Raw genomic sequence first — 22319 nt, forward strand, 5'->3', positions numbered from 1 at the left:
TGAGGCAGGTAAGGCTGAGAGACAGTGACTGGGCCAAAGGCACACAGTTAACTTGACAGCTAAGTGGGAATTTTAACTCAGGTCTCCTCGGTTCTAGTCTGAAATTCTAACCACTACTGTATATCATTGTATTTATTTTGTGAGTACCATTAATTCAAGAAGGATGTTGACAAATTGGGAAAGCTGCAGGAAAGAAGTGCCTACATTAATCACTGGAAGAAAGCACGAGAAGTACAGTAATAAAAAGAAAACACTGTGAGACAAATTTAATACAGATCAAGTCGTTCAGACATTATAAAAGTTGTGTGCCACAACAGCCGGTAATCTAGTCAAGGGAAGCTATCAGGTAGTGATCACTTTGTAACTAGGTTAGTTTCAGCGAAAATGATGGGACAAAGAGGCAGCAACTGATCCAAAGTCACCCAATGAGCTTTGTAGCTGAATGGAATCCCACTTACTTAAGATATGTAGAGCATGTTATAAGAATAGTCTTCTGATTTATGGCTGGTTGACCCGTGGGAACCCCTCTCCTCCCACCCCAAACCCTTGGTCAATGAAAGTTTTGTTTTTACCAAGGTTGGTTTTTTTTAATGCAAATAAAAAAGTAATGCGTCAGGTATTTCTGCCTGTGAATTATTATTTTTAACCCTCTCAATACATCACACTGAAGTTGCTAAACAATTCCCGCTGAAAATAAGGCTATTTGAATGTTTAGGGGCTTGGTTCCTCAGTAAGCCTGACTGCTAAATCATGAACACACCCACAACACAAACTTTTCAACAAATTGTACCACCAACAGCGCAATCCTCTGCAGGTCAACCCCATGGAGTTCAACAGAGCCTACCTAAAAAAACAGAAATACTGTACACATTCCTAAAAGAGCAACAGCCGGCAACGCCCTTTCTCGGCGGCAACCTCCCTTCCTAGGCGGCTGAATCTCCGCTTGCGGATCCCCATCGACGTCACCAGCCCGCATGGGCATGACGTCATGGTGCAACGCCATGATGTCATGGTGCAGCGCCCGGGCCGCTCAGCAACTTGCAGAGGGGGCGCTGATGCTGGAAACGGACCTTCTTCGTCGTCGTGGTCCCCTCCCGTCCATCTCCGGGGGGCAGAGCCAGGCAGGAGCAACAACCGCTCAAATTTGGACTGCGGGGCTTTTGGTGCCAGAGGGCGCTGAGATCTCAGTTGCAGCAGCAGCAACTGGGGGAGGAGCTCCGTAGTTCAGGGCGGATCCCGCGGAGAGATCAGCCGCCGGTTTCAGGAACGCGGAGAAGGAGCCGGGTCGGCGAGGCGTTGGACGTCCTCCTCGGGGTTGGCACCACCACCGCCGCCCGGACATGAGGATGACGGTCGCTGCGGCGGGGGACGGGGGCTCGCCCAATCCAGGCCCCGCGGCGGTGTCGCTGGGTCTCAGTGTGGCCGTGGTCTCTAGCCTGGTGAATGGATCCACGTTTGTGCTGCAAAAGAAAGGGATCGTGCGCGCTAGAGGACGAGGTAGGGGGCGGGCATTTTTGGGGGGGACACACACCTCCTACGGGCCTTTTCGCCCCGATCCCTCTTCCTGGACCACGGTTGTGGGTCGGTTATTATTTGTTCCCAGGACCACCTCCTCCCCTCCAGTGTGGAGGTGGGGGGGGCGCACCCCATGCTTCAAAACACATCCTCGCCAGCCCCTGTGTTCCTGCCTAGCACCCCACTGCTATTCAGGGGTTCCATGATTTCCCTGCTATCCGATCCTATCTCGTGTAATAGGCATCATGTTCATTAATTCCTGTGCTCCATCACACCTAGGAGTTGGGTGTTGGAGGGAGGGGGTGCGGCTGTGTGTGGGCATGAATGTGACCGAGGGGAGGGGGAGAGAAATCTCTGTCCAATGCAGTAGCACTGCTTCTTGTCTGCACTTGAAGAAGAGCATCTTTGGAGCCTGTGGGCAGGTTCATGGCCGCTGCAGGCAGTGCCTGAATTTAACCCCGTCGGCTGCCCAGCCCCTCCAGCTACAGTCTTTGCAACTCCTCCCCGTGGGCTGGGGCGACCCTTTGAGTCCAAATTAGGCTTCTCTTCCAAAAGGAAACTGCTGTGTTGTCAGTGTCGCCGTTTGAAAGTTTTATTTTTGTTTTTTAAACTCTGTGAGCTATGGATCCAGGGGATTTACTCCACAGAGGAGTTTAAAAGCTTTATCCTCCAGAAAGTGACAATGTTTAGTAAAGAAGCTAAATGTCAGGAGTGGTGGGGAGGAAGTTGTAACCCTGAGGTCTTGCAACTTGCTTAGGCATTAAGTGTTTATGATTTCCTATTTTTTCCTATTTTACAAAGGGGGGTGGGGGAGGACTGATCTCCCCCACTGGACTTGCAAACAATTTGAATGATCATGAATGCAATGTATGGATGCTGAAGAAAATCCACAGGTGTCTCAGGGGTTGGTATTCAGAGAAGAACTTTTAGAATTTCCAGTGGGATCTCTCTCTCTCTCTCTCTCTCTCTCTCTCTCTCACACACACACACACACACACCCACACACACCCCACAGGACCATATAGTATATTCAAAACTGCTTTTGAACATCCCTTCCATTTTAAGAGTGTTTTTCCATGTGGCATGTACAGGCTGCCATAGTTTGAAAAACGGGCACACACACACACCCCTCCGTGGGAGAATGTAACTAGTTGCTTCATTCGTTGGATTGTTGCCGTGATAATTAGTTCTACTACAAGTATAATGAGCATAAAACTCCTCAGACCAGACTTGAAGAGCACAACTCTTTGCAATTAGCATGCAGTTTTTGTGTAACTTAGATCCAGTGGTTGCTGTATTTTCTCGTGGGAGCACCTGAGGTGAGCAGAAACAATATCCTCAAATCAGACACAGGCAGGAGGATGATACTGGCACATGGCATTTCTAATATGTAAGCTGTTCCATTCCAGAAACTAGGCCTGAATGGGCATTGTTGCCCTCAGTCTGCCCCCGGACCTGTTACAAAACCATCCGATTCTGCTACCTAAACAAGACCTTGCTGTAAGACAACATAGGAAATTTCCCTGGTTTCCTGACTGGCGGCAGCTTGTCATCTGTTATATAAAGTTTATTTGGGTGTTTGTGATGAATAACTTTAGCGCAAGGGCAGAAAGAAGAATTACCAGGATGACTGGCGGCTCACAGAACAAATTAGACAAAGTAACTCACATGTTTCAAACGATCATGTATAATATGTCCAGTTTAAAAACAATATTGCTCTCTTTTTATGTTAATAGCATGTTAGCGACTGAAAGATTGGCAGGGAGTGGAATCTTACCCGAGTTCTTTATGTGATTAAACCTAAGGTGGCAAAAAGTACTAAAATTCACTTTGTTTCATTTCACTGACTTAAGCAACATTAAACATTGGTGGGTGTCGGAGACCACATTAATAATAATATTTACCAGTAGATTGAACCAAAGTAGTGTATATATCTACATGCACACATGGTTGCCAGAATTGGGGCACAGTGGGAGTTGATGTGAGGCTGCCAAATGTATTGGCCTTGTCCTGCCTCAGGAAGGTGATTCTCCCAAGTGCACAGAATTGCAGCCAAGCGGCCCAAATATCATGTGGAACTAAATGGACTTAAGTCTGCTAGTTTGGGGTTGTTGTTTTTTGGGGATGGGTTTAGACATGTTCAACTCTGCGTAGGATTGGTCTGTTAAGTTGATAAATCAGAGGTGAGGAATCTGTTAGCCTCCAGATATTGCTGGACTCAAACTTCCATTGGCTATAGCCGGCATGGTCAGTGTTCAGAAGTTTGTAGGCATACCCAGAGGGCCACAGTTTTGCCCATCTTGTTACAAACAGACCGCAGCATAATAATTGTAGGTTGCTTGCACTACCCCTTCTTTTAACAACTGGGGTGTAGGAGGTTTTTTTAGTACTTGAGTAGCTAGAATTTCCTCCCCAAATATTGGGTGTGCCTCATAAAACTATTTCTGATCACTGCTTTAAGAACATATTGTTCCTGATAATATTAAGCTCAGAGTGTCCTGAAATATAGCAGATTACTTTAACTGCAGGACTATCAGCTGACAGTATGATATAACATGTCTAGTTTTCATTTCCTGCAATCCTTAACTTGTGTTATTAGACTTTCTTGTAAATGTAGTTGAAACGAGAATCAGATGAAAGGTCTGGTTTTTCTGAAGATCCAGTTGGTAGCTCCTGCCACTCTTCTGAATGAGAGGATCCTAAAATAAGCACATGACCTGTTCAGATGTTTGTCTGGATTTTGTTTTTAGAATTGGACACTGATATAATAGGGCCAGCTTTTCCATGAAGAGATAGCCTTTCATTTCGGTGTGGTTTTCCACTTTGAATGTTGTATAATGTAATGTACCCCCCCACACACACACATCCTTTGCTCAAATGCTGCTCAAAGACTGCTGGGAGAAAAGTTATGTTTCTACTTTCATGTTTACAGAAGGTCACTTCCTGCTCTGTTCAAAACCTTAAAAACAAGTTTGCTGGTTCATATGTTTCATCTGAGGCTGGGACAAAACTTATCTATCCTATTCCCCTCCCCCCTTGAAGACCTCAAATACACCCTTTTCTTAAACTGCCTTTAAATAAAAGAGAAAACCATCCTTTGTGATGTGGGTTGACATTGTCACAAAAAGGCTATTTTCCAAAATCTCTTCCTTTGTTTTACAAAACGATGCAGAGTGAACATACTTGTATTTAATAGTCACAACACTGAGAATGACACTAGAAGCGCAGGGTTGCTTCTTTTCCCTACAAGTGACCAGGGCTGGGCTGCAATCATATACCCATATACCTGGGAGCAACCCCCACATACTGTAAAAGGACATACTTCTGAGTAGATGTGTGTAGGCTTGTTAGAATAATAATGTTTTGCATTTTTATACACCAAGTTCTAGTAGGGCCAGTTATTTGATTTGACACAGGCCTGATGTGGAGAAAGGGCAGCATTTTGTGATTTGTAGAGTGTACAGTGGTACCTCGGGTTACATACGCTTCAGGTTACATACGCTTCAGGTTGCAGACTCTGCTAACCCAGAAATAGTACCTTGGGTTAAGAACTTTGCTTCAGGATGAGAACAGAAATCATGCGGCGGCAGTGGCAGTGGGAGGCTCCATTAGCTAAAGTGGTGCTTCAGGTTAAGAACAGTTTCAGGTTAAGAACAGACCACCAGAACAAATTAAGTACTTAACCTGAGGTACCACTGTATACAGATAAGGTTTTCAGTATTGTTGATGTTCTGTTTTCTGATTCTTCTCTAGGAACTTCATATTTAACAGACATAGTCTGGTGGTCAGGCACCATTGCAAGTAAGTATACTAACTAATAAATCCTATTCTTATGCACTAGAGCCGGGGAAAGGTGTTGTTGTGGTGGTTAATTTGTTACCCACCCTTCAGCCTAAGGTCCCAGGAAAGGTTACAACAATTTAAAATACAACACTAAAAATAATTTTAAGAATAGACATCACATATCTCAAAGGCTAAAGAAGCACATCTTTCAGCATTCTCTGAAAACAGTATAAGGATACCCCTCTGTGGGGAGCTAGTTCCACAGCATATGGGCTTCTACAAATTACTCCTTCTCCCAGCCCCACTTTGAGCTTCTGAGGGCAGGGGAACTACAAGAGGGTCCTCTCTGCTGATCTTAAGACCCAAGAGGGTCTGTAGGGAAGGAGGTGGTTTTTCAGATGTTTGGGGCCTGAGTCATTTCGGGCTTTAAACACTATCGTGAGCGCCTTGAATTGGATCCAGAAATGGACCGGCAACCAATGCTGGTGGAATAGATACCATATCACCCTGTACATTCTTAGTCCAGTGTATCTGGAGAGTTCTGCTGGTGTTATCTGCCATGCAGGTGCCTTATGTTGCATTCTGCTGGCACAGCAGACCTTCCACCGATTCCTGTGGTCCCTCTCTGCAGTGCTGAGAGTGTTCTGTAAAAGAGTGAACTTAACCTACTTGTATCTTGTCTTGTTTTAAAGGTGCTGTATTTGTGCTAAATACAAAAGCATGGAACTCGTAGCTAGATTGGTGTTCTTTCCCCTCCTATTCTGTTACTATTTGCTCCTTACTTGAAGGTTTTGAGTAACACGTCTTATAAATGGGCACTTTGATTAGCTTGTTGCACATTTTTGATTATTTCTTTTTTTAAATGAATCCTATTACGTTACCCCACAGGGAGTCTTTTAAGCATCAAAGATTTCGCATTTTTAAAAGCTTCTGTTGTTTGTAGCGTAACTGAAAAGGTTAACCCCTCTGACCTTTATTAGAATGCTCAAATTTTAATCATCGTCACCTTCTATATTAATAAGGTAATAATAATATTTTGCCAAATATAGAGCAGTTATCCAGGACTGTTGAGGCCACTTCTGCGGTTTTAGAGATAAAAAAAATCTGCTTAGTGCTGTCCTCTGTCAGCAGAAAATCATCAACAACTCAGTTTGAGGTAGCTGAAAGTGAATCGTGTCACACATGAGAAATTTATTTATTTACATATTCACTACGTTTAATAGCTTGTCTTTCCTCCAGTCACCTCTAGGTGGCACACATGATTCTCCACCTTCATTGTATTCTCACAAAGCACTGTGAAGTAGGTTAGACTGAGAGAGGGTGGCTGCCCCAAGGTCTGTAGAATGATGAGGTCAGGTAAGCAGAGACACGGGGACTGACCCAGGGTCACCCAGTGGGGATTTGAACCCTGGTCTCCTAGGTTCTAGTCCAACATCCTAACCACTACACCACACTGCCTCACAATTCATACCCTCTAGTTTAACATAACTGATTTCTCCACCAAGTTTGTCAGGGCAAACACGGCCAGGCAAAAACAAACAATCCAACAAACCAGAGGTTGGTGTGTTCAAATATCTGCTATAGGATTTCTGGTTAATTATTACTACTATCATTATTACATTAGTTGAAGAACAATACTGGCTCATTCCATTGCAACACTACAGTGCCAGTAAATACAAAGTTCAGCAACAATAGTAAGCCTTGCTGTTAGAACTGATTCACACAAACCCCTTTCAGCTGCTCTCCCCCCCCCCCGAAAAATTGGTGCACCTGCTATTAAAGAAAGAAACTTCAGAAGCATTTGTGTGAGTCAGCCTTTGGGCATGAGATATGAAGGAGAAGCAAGCCCTGAGAATTAAGGTGGGACGCTGATAACGGTTAGAAACACGAATACCTTATATAAGTGACATTCATAGTCAGTCAGGCTAGAAAATGATTGGCATAGTTGACTGCTAATGTTAGGATTAGATAATACGTTTTGAATTATTCCACCTCAGTGGTTTTCCATAGGGACACACCTTGCAGACTCATCACCAATTTTTTTTTCTTTAGAAGGTTTTGATTTTGCCATTGCCACTTTTCGGAAAGAGACTTGGCATTGCAGTTTCCAGCCCCTAGAGAACATCAGCCAGTTTTTGTTGTCGGGAGACAAGAAGAGTGTCTACAAAGGGAATTCAAGGCTTCTTAGACATGAGTTGCCAGTAAGAGGGGAGATGTTGCACTCTCCTAGAAGGCTATCTCCCTTGATAACTATAGTCAGATTCCTGCTTTCCAGACCTGTTTCCACTCCTGAGAAGAGGTTGAGAAGGAAGTCCCTTCTACAGAATGGTCCAGAATTGTCCAGAATTGTTTATCTAACAGGCATTGTTTCTAAGATACCACCAAGCATTTGCATCTCTCCCCCCCCCCCGACACTCTTACACTTCCAGCCCAGTCGCCTTCTAAATCCGGCCTACGGATGATCCAGGAATCAGTGTGTTTTTACATGAGTAGAATGTGTCCTTTTATTTAAAATGCACCTCTAGGTTATTTGTGGGGCATAGGAATTTGTTCATTCCCCCCCCAAAAAAAATAGTCTGGCCCCCAACAAGGTCTGAGGGACAGTGGACCAGCCCCCTGCTGAAAAAGTTTGCTGACCCTATGGTGTTAGCTCCAGGGAAAGCCTGCAACCAGGGTGAAAACAGCTCACCAGACACATCAGTCAACCTACCAGGAGCTCAATTACCCTGTGTTTTTCTGACAACTCATGACTGCAAAAACAGGGGTATGGGTTTTTTTTTCAGCATCTGGAAGTCCACAGATGTTTCATGACCGATGAACAGCTTTCGGCTTACTCATCCACAAGCTGTGTAAGCCTACCCCAGAGAAACACCACAGTGTGTCTAGCGACCTGCATGAAGTGTACACGTTGAACCTTACTTGGAGGCATCTGCTGCCACTGCCTCTTCCCTCAGGCAGACTTTTCATGAGCCTATTTTATAATTTTAAAAAAATGCATGGCAGCAAGGAATACATAAACAACCTGTAATCTCTAATGGTTCCTAAAACCCATTGCCTGAAGCTACCACCTCACCTTACTTCCTTGCAATACCACACCTGTAAGTCAGGCCTCAGCTTGTGAATATTTAATCCGGTCACTGGTCAATGAAGGTTCAGCAGACCTCATTTTTTTTTTAGATCTGGTGATGTCAGAAGTGAGATGATTTAGGTACAGAGAAATACCGGACTGCTCCCACTTTCATTCTCTTTCATTCTGCTCCTGCAACCATTCTCTCTGTACCTAAAATCAACTTGACATAGAAAACACTAGGCCAACACTTCCCCCCCCCCCCAACAGATCAGGGTGGAGTATATGGGTCTTTATTCATATATACATAATAATATACATATAAGAGCTTACTGGGAGACCAGACTGTCTGCAGGCATATCCTCACACATAAATATGAAATGTGGTTGATATGTTTTGCTGAGCACATGGGTTATGTTGCCGTTGTCATAAGACCCAGCCTCTCATGGAGATCTTCCTTTTGTGTCAAAGTGTGCCTTCCTCACCATGTCTCCTTCACTCTTCCATTACTGTGCGCTTCTGTGGGAACCTAGAACATGCCCATATGGTGTGAGACAAAGATATGTTTTCTCTTTAGACATGGAAAAATGCACAAGAACAGACTAAGTAGTCTTGGTATGCAAGCTATGCAGATGTTGTGTCCTTTTCTGTAGCCTAAACATTGGAGTTATTATAGTAGATTCCTAGCATCCTAACATCTGGTTATTTTCTTGGCATTCTTTTTGTCTACCTGTTTACATTCTTCTGTTTCTCCTGTATATACACTTGCCTTAATTAAGAACATGCCCCAATTTTGCCTCATGTTTCAAATGTCCTAGCCTAAGCCCACGTACGGAAGCGCCTTAACATTTAGCTGTGTGCTTCCGAAAGTTGAGTTTTTTTGATGGGGGAATTGGCCCCAGTGCATCCTTAACTTCCCTACGGCTAAATTATAGTAAGGTAGTAATTAATTATTATTATTATTATTATTATTATTATTATTATTATTATTATTACTATTATTATTTACTTATACCCCACCTATCTGACTGGGTTTCCCCAGCCACTCTGGGCAGCTTCCAACAAGAGATTTAAAATACATTAAAACATCAGTCATTTTAAAAAACTGCCTTCAGAATAGTTACTTAATATAAAATGTAGCTAGCATGTTCATGTTCCTTTGCTTGTTAATTAAAAGTCCTCCCATACTGGATCTGAATTTCTGAAGCATGACTGGGCTGTGATTATTTTTGCCAACTGGTAGTTATTCTTATTGCAAATGTATGTGTTTATTTGTTTCAATTACATCTCACCATTCCTCCAAAGAAAGGCAGCATACATTTCAGGTTGGAGAGGCTGAAAGAGATTGACTGGTCTGAGGGCATCCAGTGAGTTTCATTGCTTTGTGATGATAGAGACATGGGTTTTCCTAGTCTGATGCTCTAAGGCAGCCCTGTTCAGGGAAGTTTTTAAACACACAATGTTTTATTGTGTTTTTAATATTTTGTTGGGAGATGCCCAGAGTGGCTAGAGCAACCCATTCAGATGGGCAGTATATTATTTTCATTATCATTGTTAGCAACTACTCCATACTAAGTTTCAGAATGTTAAGATCTGTAGGTTTTTTTAAGTGAATAGCTGGAAAATTCAGATTTTTACTCAGCAGCATAATCCTATACATGTATACTCAGAAGTTAGTCCCGCTGAGTTCAATGAAGCTTACTTTCATGTAAACGGATATAGGATTGCAGCATGAGTCAATGTTTCCCAAAAGGCAGAACAGTAAAGTGTAACATTATCATTGATCAGTATTCTGACGTAAGCAGCAGCCTGTTTTGTTTTGCCAATGACACATTTGCATTTCTTTTCCACAGTGGCCCTTGGCCAAATCGGGAATTTCTTAGCCTACACTGCAGTTCCTACTGTTCTGGTGACTCCTCTTGGAGCGCTTGGGGTTCCATTTGGGTAAGGATTTTGTTTATTTTGAAGTTTATGCAGATATAAATGCCTGTATATAAAGTTCATATCTGAATACCAGCAAGAAATGACAATGAATCGGGTATTGGCAGCAATTCAGTACGGTGCGCCATGTCTATCCTACTAATTCAGGCTTTGCCAACCTCCAGATGTTTTGAATAACAACTCCACTCAGCTGTAAAAAAACCAAAGAAACCAGAAGTCCTGTTGTGCAAGCAGAATTCCATTGCTCAAACAGGCACAGGTCAAGTGGGTAAAGAAAGAAGCTTGTTGGTCTTCAGTCCTGTTTTAACTCTCCAGACTTTCCCAAAGAAAATGAAACACATGGGGCACAATCTTGCCAAACATAATCACTTTTTAAAATGGCATTGATTTCAATAAGTGAGAGTTCAGCACATACTTTCATCTGATCCTTTGAAAGTAAAAAGGTAAAGGGACCCCTGACCATTAGGTCCAGTTGTGACCAACTCTGGGGTTGCGGTGCTCATCTCGTTTTATGGGCTGAGGGAGCCGGCGTACAGCTTCCGGGTCATGTGGCCAGCATGACTAAACTGCTTCTGGCGAACCAGAGCAGTGCACGGAAACGCCGTTTACCTTCCCACTGGAGCGGTACCTATTTACCTACTTGCACTTTGACGTGCTTTTGAGCTGCTAGGTTGGCAGGAGCAGGGACCGAGCAATGGGAGCTCACCCCATCGCAGGGATTCGAACCGCCGACCTTCTGATCGGCAAGTCCTAGGCTCTGTGGTTTAACCCACGGCGCCACCCACGAGACTCAAATGTGCTGATTTTAATCTGGATCACGTCTTCTATCCATCCTCAAAGATCCAACATAGAATGACTAGACACAGGGCATTTTTTTCAGCCAGAACTCAGTTCCAGCACCTCTCAGGTGGATGCCATTGCCATTCTAAGAGGGAGGTGAGCTCCAGGACCAATTTTCCAGAAAAATAGCACTGACTAGACATATACTCACAGGATAAGCTTCTCCTTTCTCTTCTCTCCCCCCACAGTCTCCATGCACCTCAAAAATCTGCTCAAGGGTTGAGGGACTGTCCAGAGCAGATTTTGAGGAAGAGCAGATTTCGGGGACACACAGTGAAACGGAGAAGGGAAAAGAGAAATGAGAAGTTACATTGCCCAAACAGATTGACAGGGCTGATCTCTTATGTCCTTGCCTGATCACTGAGGTATTTGGGGGAGTCCTCGTTAGTGACCCCATATGGCTTAGATGCATGGCTCACATCCACCAGGAGCTGTGGTTAGTACTGTGTGCCAATTTTTATGGAACGCCCTTTCAGCTGAGATCAAAAGATCCCCCTCCGTGTCGAATATCTGATGCCTACTAAGGACATTTTTATTCCATTTTAACTGAATTCTGATTTTATGGTTTTGACTAATTTTTTAGTTTTACTCTGTTGAGCTTCTGTACTCCACTTAGAGCCGATTGTAATTAAATGGTATATAAATTGTCAACATAAATAATTGAGTGCTGCCAAATATTTTTAGTGGGTTTGGCAAAAGGTGATATCGGTTGATTCAATATACGTTATTTGGGTTATTCATCTGCTTGAGAGTCTTATTGTTTTCCTTTTTAAAAAATAAATAATGGTTTACCCTCTGGAACTGAGTGAAGGAGATATCCACACCCTACATGCATTTTCCAGGGAAGACTCAGTGTGACAGGGAAGTGTCTTCTTCCCATTTTGTCCTCCCACCTGCCAGACCAAGGTCAAATGTTAAAACTGATCCCTTATCTCCACATTCAGAGACAGATAAACCACTTTGAACAAGCAATTCCTTCTGGCCTTGCCAAAAAAGGTGGAGGATAAAGGGTAATGACTTACCTTAGAATTAAATTAACAGTATTGAAAGTTTGAATAAAATGTTCTCTTTCTTTGGTTCTCTTCTTTGAAAGATCAATTTTAGCTTCCTACTTACTGAAAGAAAAACTCAACATTCTTGGCAAGCTGGGTTGTCTGCTGAGCTGTGCAGGTTCTGTTGTTCTCATAATCCATTCTCCGAAGTCTGAAAGTGTCACCACACAGGCCGAGCTTGAAGAGAAGCTCACAAATCCAGGTATTTAATTCCTTGGGATAATCACATTGCCAACTCAGTCTTGAGTCTCGGTAACTGTGTCAGTTTCACAGAACAAAAAAACACAGTGTAAGTTGGTCCAACATCAGGTATTGCCTCATTTGCACTTGTTGCCAAGCAGTTTTGCATTGCGAAAAAGATGTTGTATCTTAATGTAATGTAATGACTGCAGTTGAATTGCTCCACAGTCCTAAAAATGTTTACTCAGAAGCAAGTTGCATTGAATTCAGCTAGTTGTTTCTTGTTTCTTGGTAAGAGAACATTTGTGGCTGTGACTGCAGGAAAACACAGGAAGCATAATAAGACAAGCCAATTTGCTTTTTTTTGATAGGAACTGTTTATCTGCTTAAGTTCTTGGTATGCTTCAGTGCATTATTAAAGGAGAAATTAGCTGCAGCCCTGCAGAATTGAAGTCAGTGGAATTTAACCAACCTAATTACACAAGACTGTAGCAGCTATCAATGTATTCGTTTTTAAAAAACAAAGCAGTGGTTTTTTTATTAGAAGGCTGTGCATTAAAGTAATAGGCAATTATTTTAGGTAGACGTACCTTGGGATATATTCCTTTTGGGAAATTTGATCTGTTTTATATACTCTTAATATAAGCTTTTAACCCAAGAAATAGGTGACAGAGCAGAAGAAAACATACACTATATTCTATATTCCTTCAAAGCCGATTCCAGTTTTCTGTTCTGACTACGAGTATATGGCATAGGCATGTTGTAAACATGAAAAAATGTCCTTTGTAAAATTGCCTTTATTTAGAAATTTACCGTGCTGCCATTCTGTCTTTTTGTTTTTCAGTGTTCGTGGGTTACCTCTGCATCGTCCTTCTCATGCTCCTCCTGCTTATCTTCTGGATTGCACCTGCTCACGGACCCACCAATATTATGGTTTACATCAGCATTTGCTCATTGCTAGGAAGCTTCACAGTGCCCAGTACAAAAGGCATTGGACTAGCTGCTCAAGATATCTTTCACAATAACCCATCGAGCCAAAGAGCACTGTACCTCTGTTTGGTCCTGCTGGCAGTATTAGGATGTAGCATCATAATTCAGTTCAGGTACATCAACAAGGCTCTGGAATGCTTCGACTCCTCGGTGTTTGGTGCCATCTACTATGTAGTGTTCACCACTCTGGTCTTGCTAGCCTCAGCCATCCTTTTCAGAGAGTGGAGTAATGTTGGAGTGGTGGATTTCTTGGGGATGGCTTGTGGATTCACCACTGTATCTATTGGAATTGTTCTCATACAAGTCTTCAAGGAGTTCAATTTCAGTATTGGGGATTTAAATAAGCCCAATACGAAGACTGATTAATACCATGATATCAAAAGGGACTGGATGACCCAGAAAATAATAGAAGCCTTTCCACTTCTAGGCTATGGGAATGACAGAGACTTTGATTTCTAAGCCCAGTTTCTCTAGAACTAACTGTTACCATGCTTCAACTATCTAAATAGTATTAAAATGGAATACTCTTACACCCCTCACAGCAGGCGGGAAAGAACTGCATCAGTGCAAAAGCTGATGTATTTCTTCACCCTAGAAAGGTGATGTATACAGTGAAGGTGGAAGTGTTCTGGAAGTTTTCAAAATGTCTTCCTGAAACATGGTTGTGAATATATTAAATCCAGCTTCTGCGCTCCATTGGGCAGATGTAATGAATAATAAGCTGTCCCTTTGAAAAATGTAGATACACTTCAGAAATTTAGATTGGATTCCCCCCCCAAAAAATATCTCTTTCGTTAGGTCACAAAATTCATTTTTCCTCACAGCTTTATTTGAGGGTTCTTTAAATCCATGTTTCAGAATCTGTACACTGGTAAATTTCCTTCCTTCACTGACTTTCTCTGTAATCTGGAACGGCGCTGAAGAGCTCATAATTAAGTCCAAGATACAGAGCAGTGTATTTGTCTCTCAAAATATTTTCTTACCAGGACATAGTAGCTCACACTTAAGTAAATACAGCAGTCAGTTTACAGATACGCCTTTTTGTTCACAGTAAGCATTTGAAGTGCATTAACACATTACATGAATTCAGGAGCTTTTAATAATCAACAGACAAGAATGTGAGGATCATGGCAGATTGTAACCACTTTTCTACTTTTTTTTTTGGTTGGTCATTTGTAAATAGTTGGAAAGTACTTCAGTGCCTTTTGCATTCTAAAAAAAGACCACATAATTTGAATGAAGGTGTGTCTTGAAAAACTCCATGGGGCAGTTCAGTTTCCCCTATCATTTGGCAGTCTTCGTTGCTTACAAACATGCAAAGTGGTCAGAAATGGCAGCACAATTTCATATATACTAGTCTGAATTTATAGCTGAGGTGACTTTGTGGTAACTTCCATGCACCTCCTGTTGTGTGTGAGTTCTGAAGAGAGGTGTTCTAAAATTGCCCATTCTCAGCCTTCTAGGTTTTTTTTTAACCAAGTAAACTACTTCATAACACAGGTTTTGAAGTCAGGTTTTGAACTGGCACTTTTGAGGGCAAAAGGAAGGTTGTGGTTAAGTGATTCTGTAAGAGGAAAGAAAAATGTTCAATTCCAGTCATGGAAAGGTTAGGCCATTAGCCTAAGTAACTCTTCAGTCGTCCACAAGGCAGAGCCTGGATATCGCTGGAAAACAGTTCAGATTTGCTTGAGACACACAACTCTCTCATTTTAGCAAAACGGCCAGCTACTTTGGTATACTTGAGTCAGATATTAAGAATTTACTTTGCTATATGCACCTTCAGATTTCATTTTAACAGCTTCAGGGTATTTGCATATATATTAGTAATTAATATTAACACATTTGACATCAGCCATAGAAATATATTTTTCCTATCAGTTCCAAAGATACATAACATAGGCATTGGAGTATTGATCCAAATATGCACACCTTTTCCTAAGTATGCATTACTTTTAAAATTCTGTGAACTTGGAAGTTCAGTATTTGTATTCACAAAGCAAATAAGGAATCGATGAATTCAGATTCCAGCTTCAACTTCATTAAAAGCCACTCCTGTCCTGGCAATAATGTTACTTACCCTGCTGGGTGAAAGTTAAACAACAAAGTTAAACAACTGCAGCATAGAGAGTTGTTGGTTTTCTACATTCACACAAATAATCAGTGCAGAAGTTCTGCAATTCTTGTAAGGTTTGTCTGGAAAATTACAAATGGGATGTCAGTTTCTAAATGGAATTTGATAAAATAAAAGGGCATTTCTCATGTTGCTTGAGAGTTTATACAAGAGATGTACACTGTTAATGTTTGGATTACCGATAGGTATCTCTTTCACCGTGTCTACACGTTGGAGTAGATGAATATAGGCCACTTTAAATGTGATGGTGGTCACCAGTCGTGACTTGTGCAAAGACCCTTAATCAAGGGTCCATAAATGTTGTGTTGGCTTGTATGGTGGTAATCACCAAAACCCTTCCCAAAATCTCCTGACATGAACAGAAGGCTTGGGAAAGAAGCAAGGTCTTCTCCTATTTTGTAGGATATGGAGAAAGTAAGAAACATTGGAATTCTCCCCCAGTGCTTGGAATGGAATCCTGATGTTTCTTACCTGCTTCAGAAGTGCAGTTGGGGTCTTATCGGCTCACCATGTGTCCTGCTCACCAGAGGACACTTGTCTGAGAAAGGTGGATTTATGGATGACTGCCCTTAATCAGTATTCATAAAGTTTAGGTATTAGTTTTGTCTGGAAGCTTGCTGTTTGTGATGGTAAGTTTCTGGAGGGAATCATTCCAAGGCATTGTATTTTTTAAACAAGGTGTGCTTGACATTTAAAGTTTTTAAAAGAAAATCATTGAGATGTGGTAATTCTTTTCTTGTTGTTTTTTTTTAAAGACATATATCCAGAGATTAAATCACAGTTTATTTTTTTTCTAGCCTTTGACTTATGATGACCTCAGTTTGGTTTTCCTTAATGTAGGTAGGCACATGGCTAGGAGCGTTATCTCATTCTAGAAATTAGAGCAAATGCTCGTGTGCATTATTGTTCTCTACGAAAAAGTGCCTAACCAAGTATGCTGGTACAGTACTTATGCACATTTAAAATCCTATACAAAGGTATTCTTGACTGAACGAGGCATTGTCTGTCTGGGCCTGGGATGGCTAAGGGGGGAAGGTTGACACACTGTCTTCCCAATAATGTTTCGGGGCAGAAATCTATTTTGCCACCCAAACATACCCTGTCAGGCTCCATAATAAAGATTATGCCATCTTGAAGGAAGCTCTTTATAATTATGGAGCGTGTATGTTTGTGTGCTCAAGCATAATAAAGACAAATATATATATATGCTTATGTATAACATACATGCTTCAGACAAATCCGAGAGAGATGTAGCGTTAAAAAGTATGGGATTTCTCTCATTCTTGCAACTGAAAAAAACATTTTTGCTTTCCTTAAGAGTGTACATATACTTGATTTACCACCCCTTGATTTTAAAAGGGAAGGGCTGACAGGTAGAAATGACCATGGAGCCTGCCAGCTGGCCATCCCTTGTCTAGGCAGTAGAGCATGCCAAGTCCGTCTGAGGCCATTTGTGGTGCTGTCACCTTTCTGCAATGCACCCACCCTCTGCTTGTGACACTTTTTGAACTGGCTTATGTAGGTTGATTTCTGATATATGGGCATTGTTTTTAGGTGCACTGACTAGCGGGAATAGAATAATGTTCTGACCTATTTTTAGCGGCCTTGCACATAATTTATATCTTGGCATTTGGCATTTTGAATGGCAAATAGATGCATTTATTTTTGTTACTCTGTTCAACTGATAGATTTCCCTTCCGTTTTTTGTTTGTTTGTTTTTTGTTACCCTGTGTAAAGGTCAGTTTTCCTGAACTCCGGGTGTAAAATAATCAACAGTAATAGTAATGCTAGTAACAATATTTTCCTTCCATTCCCTGATCTTCCTCAGCTGTTACTACTTTGGTTGTTTGTGTGTTTTAAGTTCCTTACAGTATTGATTGGTGTCCCATACTGGGAAATAAATATGCAGTTATCTCCTCAATTTCAGTCTTCCTCAAACTTTGACATGCACTTTCTAGGTTGTTGCCTAGTTTGTACACATTGATTGTACAGGAACCTAGGCACTTAAAACATTTTCATTAGCTTGGGCTCTAATTATTTTCAGTGGACCATATATTCATGGAAGGGCAGTGCGCTATAGTTGAGCATGCTCTAAAGGCATTTCATAGCATATTTATGAAGTATGATAATGATGTACAGAAGACACTTAATTCTTTTGAGAAACATGATGTAGGATTTACATATTTATCCTCTGCTTTATTGACTTGAAGTCTAATAGTAATAAACCTTTCTGATGAAGCCAAAAAACATTTTTGTAATATCCTAAATACAACACAATATTATATGTGTGTTTTTTAAAAGCAAACCAAGGTTGCAACTCACAGCCTGCTTACACAAGAATACTTTTTTTGTAGACTTTGGGCACAATCCACTAACAAATACTTAGAAACTCGATAGAGCGACCCCAGAAATACTTAGAACAAAGGCTGTAATTCTTACTTGGACAAGGGAGCAAGCATCATTAAAGAATGTGGGACTTAGTTCTGAATAAATATGAAGTGCTCTTTAATTGGCTTTTAAGTTTCTGCCTACAGAAATTATTTCTGGGTGTATGCCGGGGTATGCATACCCCTAAACATTTTGCGAATCTATGTTTGGCCTCATTGGGCGGTAGTATTTCAATGAGTAGGAAAATGAGAGTACCCCTAAACATTTTTAATAAAAAAGCACTGTATTAATCTATATGAATATGTTCATTTCATTTATATGAAACTATCTTAGTAATAAACTTGGTTTATGCTGAATGTAGTGATACTGAAAAAAACTAGCTACAAAGTCAAATACACTGAATTTTGAAATGGAAGCTGTGATTTTTTTAAGATTAAATAAAGCGGGCCTATAAACTGTACTGAAAATTGGACTGTACTTGCATGATGGACCACTCGCACTTTCTAATATAAATGGAGGACTTTATAAAGATTTCAGAGCTCTTTGAACACACAGTTGGTATATAGGTTTGCACTTGGGGGGGGGGCTTCTTACATAGAGCCACACCAACAGGTGTGGGGCACATGTATTCCTCCAGATGTTTCTGGACTACAACACACTACAACACTAGCTGGGGCTGATGGGACCTGGAGTCCAACAACATCTGGAAGAGCCACAGATTCCCCATCCCTGACCTAGAGGTGAAATAGTCTTCTGTTCTCTCTTGTAGTAGAAGTGGTGTTGGCTGGTTGGCGTCAAATAAAAATGCGGATTCAAATAATGGAAAAGGGAGCAAACCTCAAATGCTATGGGCTTGATTGCTTAAATGCTTTTGTGTTGCAATATAGTTACTTCAGGCAAACTAAAGAGGACTATTTTATTAGCTTCCAAAACAATGTGTATATAGATTTGTTAAATGCTCAATAACCTTAGCTTAGCTTTTAAAAAAAAAGTAGTTATAGGCATATTGTATTTGCCTTGTAAATTAGCAAAGGCTATTTATTAAGGATTCTGACAACAGATCTATTTATTAATGTGTACTGTTTTAAAATAAAAAAATTTCTAGTTCAGTGTTTTGCTTTGAGATTTTTCTTCGTAACTCTGTTACCTTTTGAGGAGAGTATTATAATTCACAGTCTCACTAGCAGGCTTTCTCCTAATCCTCCAGTCAAAATCACTAATTGTTTTTCCTTCACAAAGATAAGAAAATGTTTATATTCTACCTAAGGCGCGCTAACCTACTAGCAGTGGGATGTGACAGACCCTAGTACTTAAGTAATCTTATCATTCACTTTTATGGTTTAATTTAAATTGGGGCTTAGCTTAGCTCTAAAACCTGTTTTCAGTGTTTGGACTTCGCCTTGGCAAACATTACACCTTCAGTGCCTTAAGGCTTCTCCCCCTTTTCTTTCACTGTTCAGAACTGTAGTGCCCCCTCCTGCCAGAAATTAAAAACAAAACAGCGATACAAGGCCAAATGACATGACAAATGCCATATCTGACCCCAAACATGTAGCAGTTGCAGTGTAAGTCACAGGAATGGCATATATATATTTGTTTCTTTTTGTGGCCCTGTAGGAGAGGATTAATAATATGGGTGTTTAAATGGGGCATGGTGGAGTGGTTGCAATGCCATAGCAGAAAAACTCTGAATATGCACGTCTGAACTTTTGAAGACATGAACTGGGCTTGTTAATCAGCTTCCGTCCGTTTTTAGAACCAGAACTCACTGTGAAATGGCAACAGCAGTTTTTGAAGCTGGATGAAACGTAAGGTAAGGAAGCCACCTCTGAATTATGCAGTGGGAGAGAGCACTTCAGATTACATGCAGAGGCACCTGGTGTGCGAAAGGCAGGCCGAATTATTCATGATTTAGATGCTGGCTGGAGTAAGCAAGCAGTTTGAGAAAGTTATCAGCTCCTAAGCAGCAGATGTAGCAGTGGAGAGCGTGATAAACAAGAGACACAGATAACAATAACTTTTAATTTGAAATAATTAAAATGTACCAACACATTCATTACACTAGTGCATGAATATACAATGGTACCTCAGGTTACATAAGCTTCAGGTTACAGACTAACCCAGTCTAACCCAGAAATAGTACCTTGGATTAAGAACTTTGCTTCAGGATGAGAACAGATATCATGCTCTGGCAGGGCGGTGGCAGCAGGAGGCCCCATTAGCTAAAATGGTACCTCAGATTAAGAACGGACCTCTGGAACGAATTAAGTTCTTAACCCGAGGGACCACTTTACCATGGAGATATCCCATTATGCCTATTTAGGTTGTCATAGTGATCTTGAATAAGGGACTGGACAAGTCATCATAAATCTTTTAAGGTAAAAGAAACTTAGGAATTAGATGTCACACTATTATGATTTCTACTTGCCATACAGAACTATCTCCCCTTTATCTTTCCCATGGCCCCCATGTACTGTTCTAGGGGTTCTTCTGACCCCCTAGAACCACTTGGGGGCATGACGGAAAAGAGGCAAAAGCCCATTGCACTACCCAGACTGGTTGTGAATCTGACCTTTAGAGTTTTGTAGTACTGTATGTTTCTTTTCGGATATATTAAACTAAAAGGAAACCCAGGTGGGACTTGACTTTAAAAGGCAATACTTCAGAAGAGCCCTGGCATTCAGAAGCGTTGTTGCCTCTTGTGTGCAGAGGCAGAGCATAGCCACATACCCTCCAACCTTTCTCTGATGAAAATAGAGACGTCCCATTCCATAATCATAACTTTACTATTTATACCCCACACACCTTACTGGGTTGCCCCAGCCACTCTGGGCAGCCTCCAACATATATAAAAACATAATAAAAACATAAAACATTTTTAAAAAACCCTTCCCTATACAGGATTGCCATCAGCCGGCTTGGGAGTTGAATAACTCCATACCCTCCAACATTTCTCCAATGAAAATAAGGACAACTTAAGGAAAAGTGGGACATTCCAGGATCAAATCAGAAACCGGGACGGCTTTTCTAAATCAGGGACATCCCTGGAAAACTGGTACACTTGGAGGGTCTGTAGCCATTATGGCTAATAGTCATTGAAAGCTTTGTTGTACATGTATTGGTCATCTCCTTTTTTTAAAGCCATACGAGATGGTGGCCATCACTGTGTCTAGCGAGACCAAATTCCATTGCTTATGTTGCATTCTTAAATCTGCTGTTTCCTCTCGATGCTGCCCCTATTATTTTGCTTTTTAAAGCAAACATCTTTGTTAGGAACAGTGAACTCATAACTGGGCAGAACAAGCTGGAAAAATAGAGGTGTGTGTGCATACATATGGATGTGCAATCCCATGAAGTAAGGTTTAAAAAATAAAAAAAAGTTAAAGGACTCCTGGACGGTTAAGTCCAGTCAAAGGTGACTATGGGGTTGCAGTGCTCATCTCGCTTTGAGGCTGAGGGACACGGCATTTGTCCACAGACAGCTTTCAGGGGAAGAAACCACAAAGAAACTAGTAAAAGAACTGTCTTTTTCAGAACCATTCAGTGAAGGCAAGAGAAGTGAGAGCACCACTGGACCACCTCTCAGTGTTTCTTCAGCAGCAGCTCACAGCCAGGGAAGGACAGAGGTTGAGGGTCTACTGTTGCAGCCTAGAAGTAGCCAAACTAATATACCTAAATCGTTGGGACTCCCCTCCTCTTTCAATGTTTTTAAAATTGTATATTTAATTGAATCTCTTGCTTACTCTCCTATATAGATTTGGGCCCCATTTTATTAAGTTTGTCTCATTTCTCCCCGTGTGCCATTTTGGGGCCCTGGCATCCTACCATAGTTTTGAACCCTTAGGCCCCACAGGTCTCCCCACAAGCAATTGCTGAGGGGCAACCGGGCTTACATACACGTGCCCATGTTGTGCTCTTCTCCTAGTTTTCCTTTTCACCCAAGATAGGATCTACAGTTTACATCCACTGACTAAACCTCTTTAATGAGGTCTGAAACCCTCCAGGCCAACTTTTTCCACTATCTTACTTTGTATCAGGTGCTTAAACTGCGGGCTCATATTTCTCAAATGAACTCTGCCCTTAAGCAATTAGATGCTGGCCAGACAAAAAGCAGTAGCCCCAGGAGACAGAATAAACAACTCACAGTGAGAAGGGCAAATAGCAAGCGATAGTTCTTCCCTGTTTTATGGGTCCATGATAACCACAGAATTGTAGGGTTGGAAGGAGACTCCAGGGTCATCTACAGGTACTCTAACCCGTTTTGGTATGTTTTCTGTAGATGGGAATTCCACTGGAAACACGCACACATTAGCCATCAGGTATTTAGCGGGTGGAGCTGTGGGTTAAACCAGAGCCTAGGGCTTGCTGATCAGAAGGTCGGCGGTTCGAATCTCTGCAATGGGGTGAGCTCCCGTTGCTTGGTCCCTGCTCC

General features: G+C 41.6%; 1 protein-coding gene across 1 annotated transcript; it reads left to right on the forward strand.

Annotated features, from left to right (window-relative positions):
* Positions 1-975: 975 nt before the first annotated feature.
* NIPA1 (NIPA magnesium transporter 1) lies at positions 976-13827 on the forward strand. The gene is made up of 5 exons (XM_081197591.1): positions 976-1497; positions 5269-5316; positions 10219-10309; positions 12240-12400; positions 13223-13827. The coding sequence occupies exons 1-5, from the start codon at positions 1341-1343 to the stop codon at positions 13732-13734; spliced, it is 969 nt and encodes a 322-aa protein (XP_081053717.1). The 5' UTR covers positions 976-1340; the 3' UTR covers positions 13735-13827.
* Positions 13828-22319: the final 8492 nt, after the last annotated feature.

Source organism: Podarcis bocagei (assembly GCF_964188305.1).
Source record: "Podarcis bocagei genome assembly, chromosome: 6".
Taxonomy (NCBI): Eukaryota; Metazoa; Chordata; class Lepidosauria; order Squamata; family Lacertidae; genus Podarcis; species Podarcis bocagei.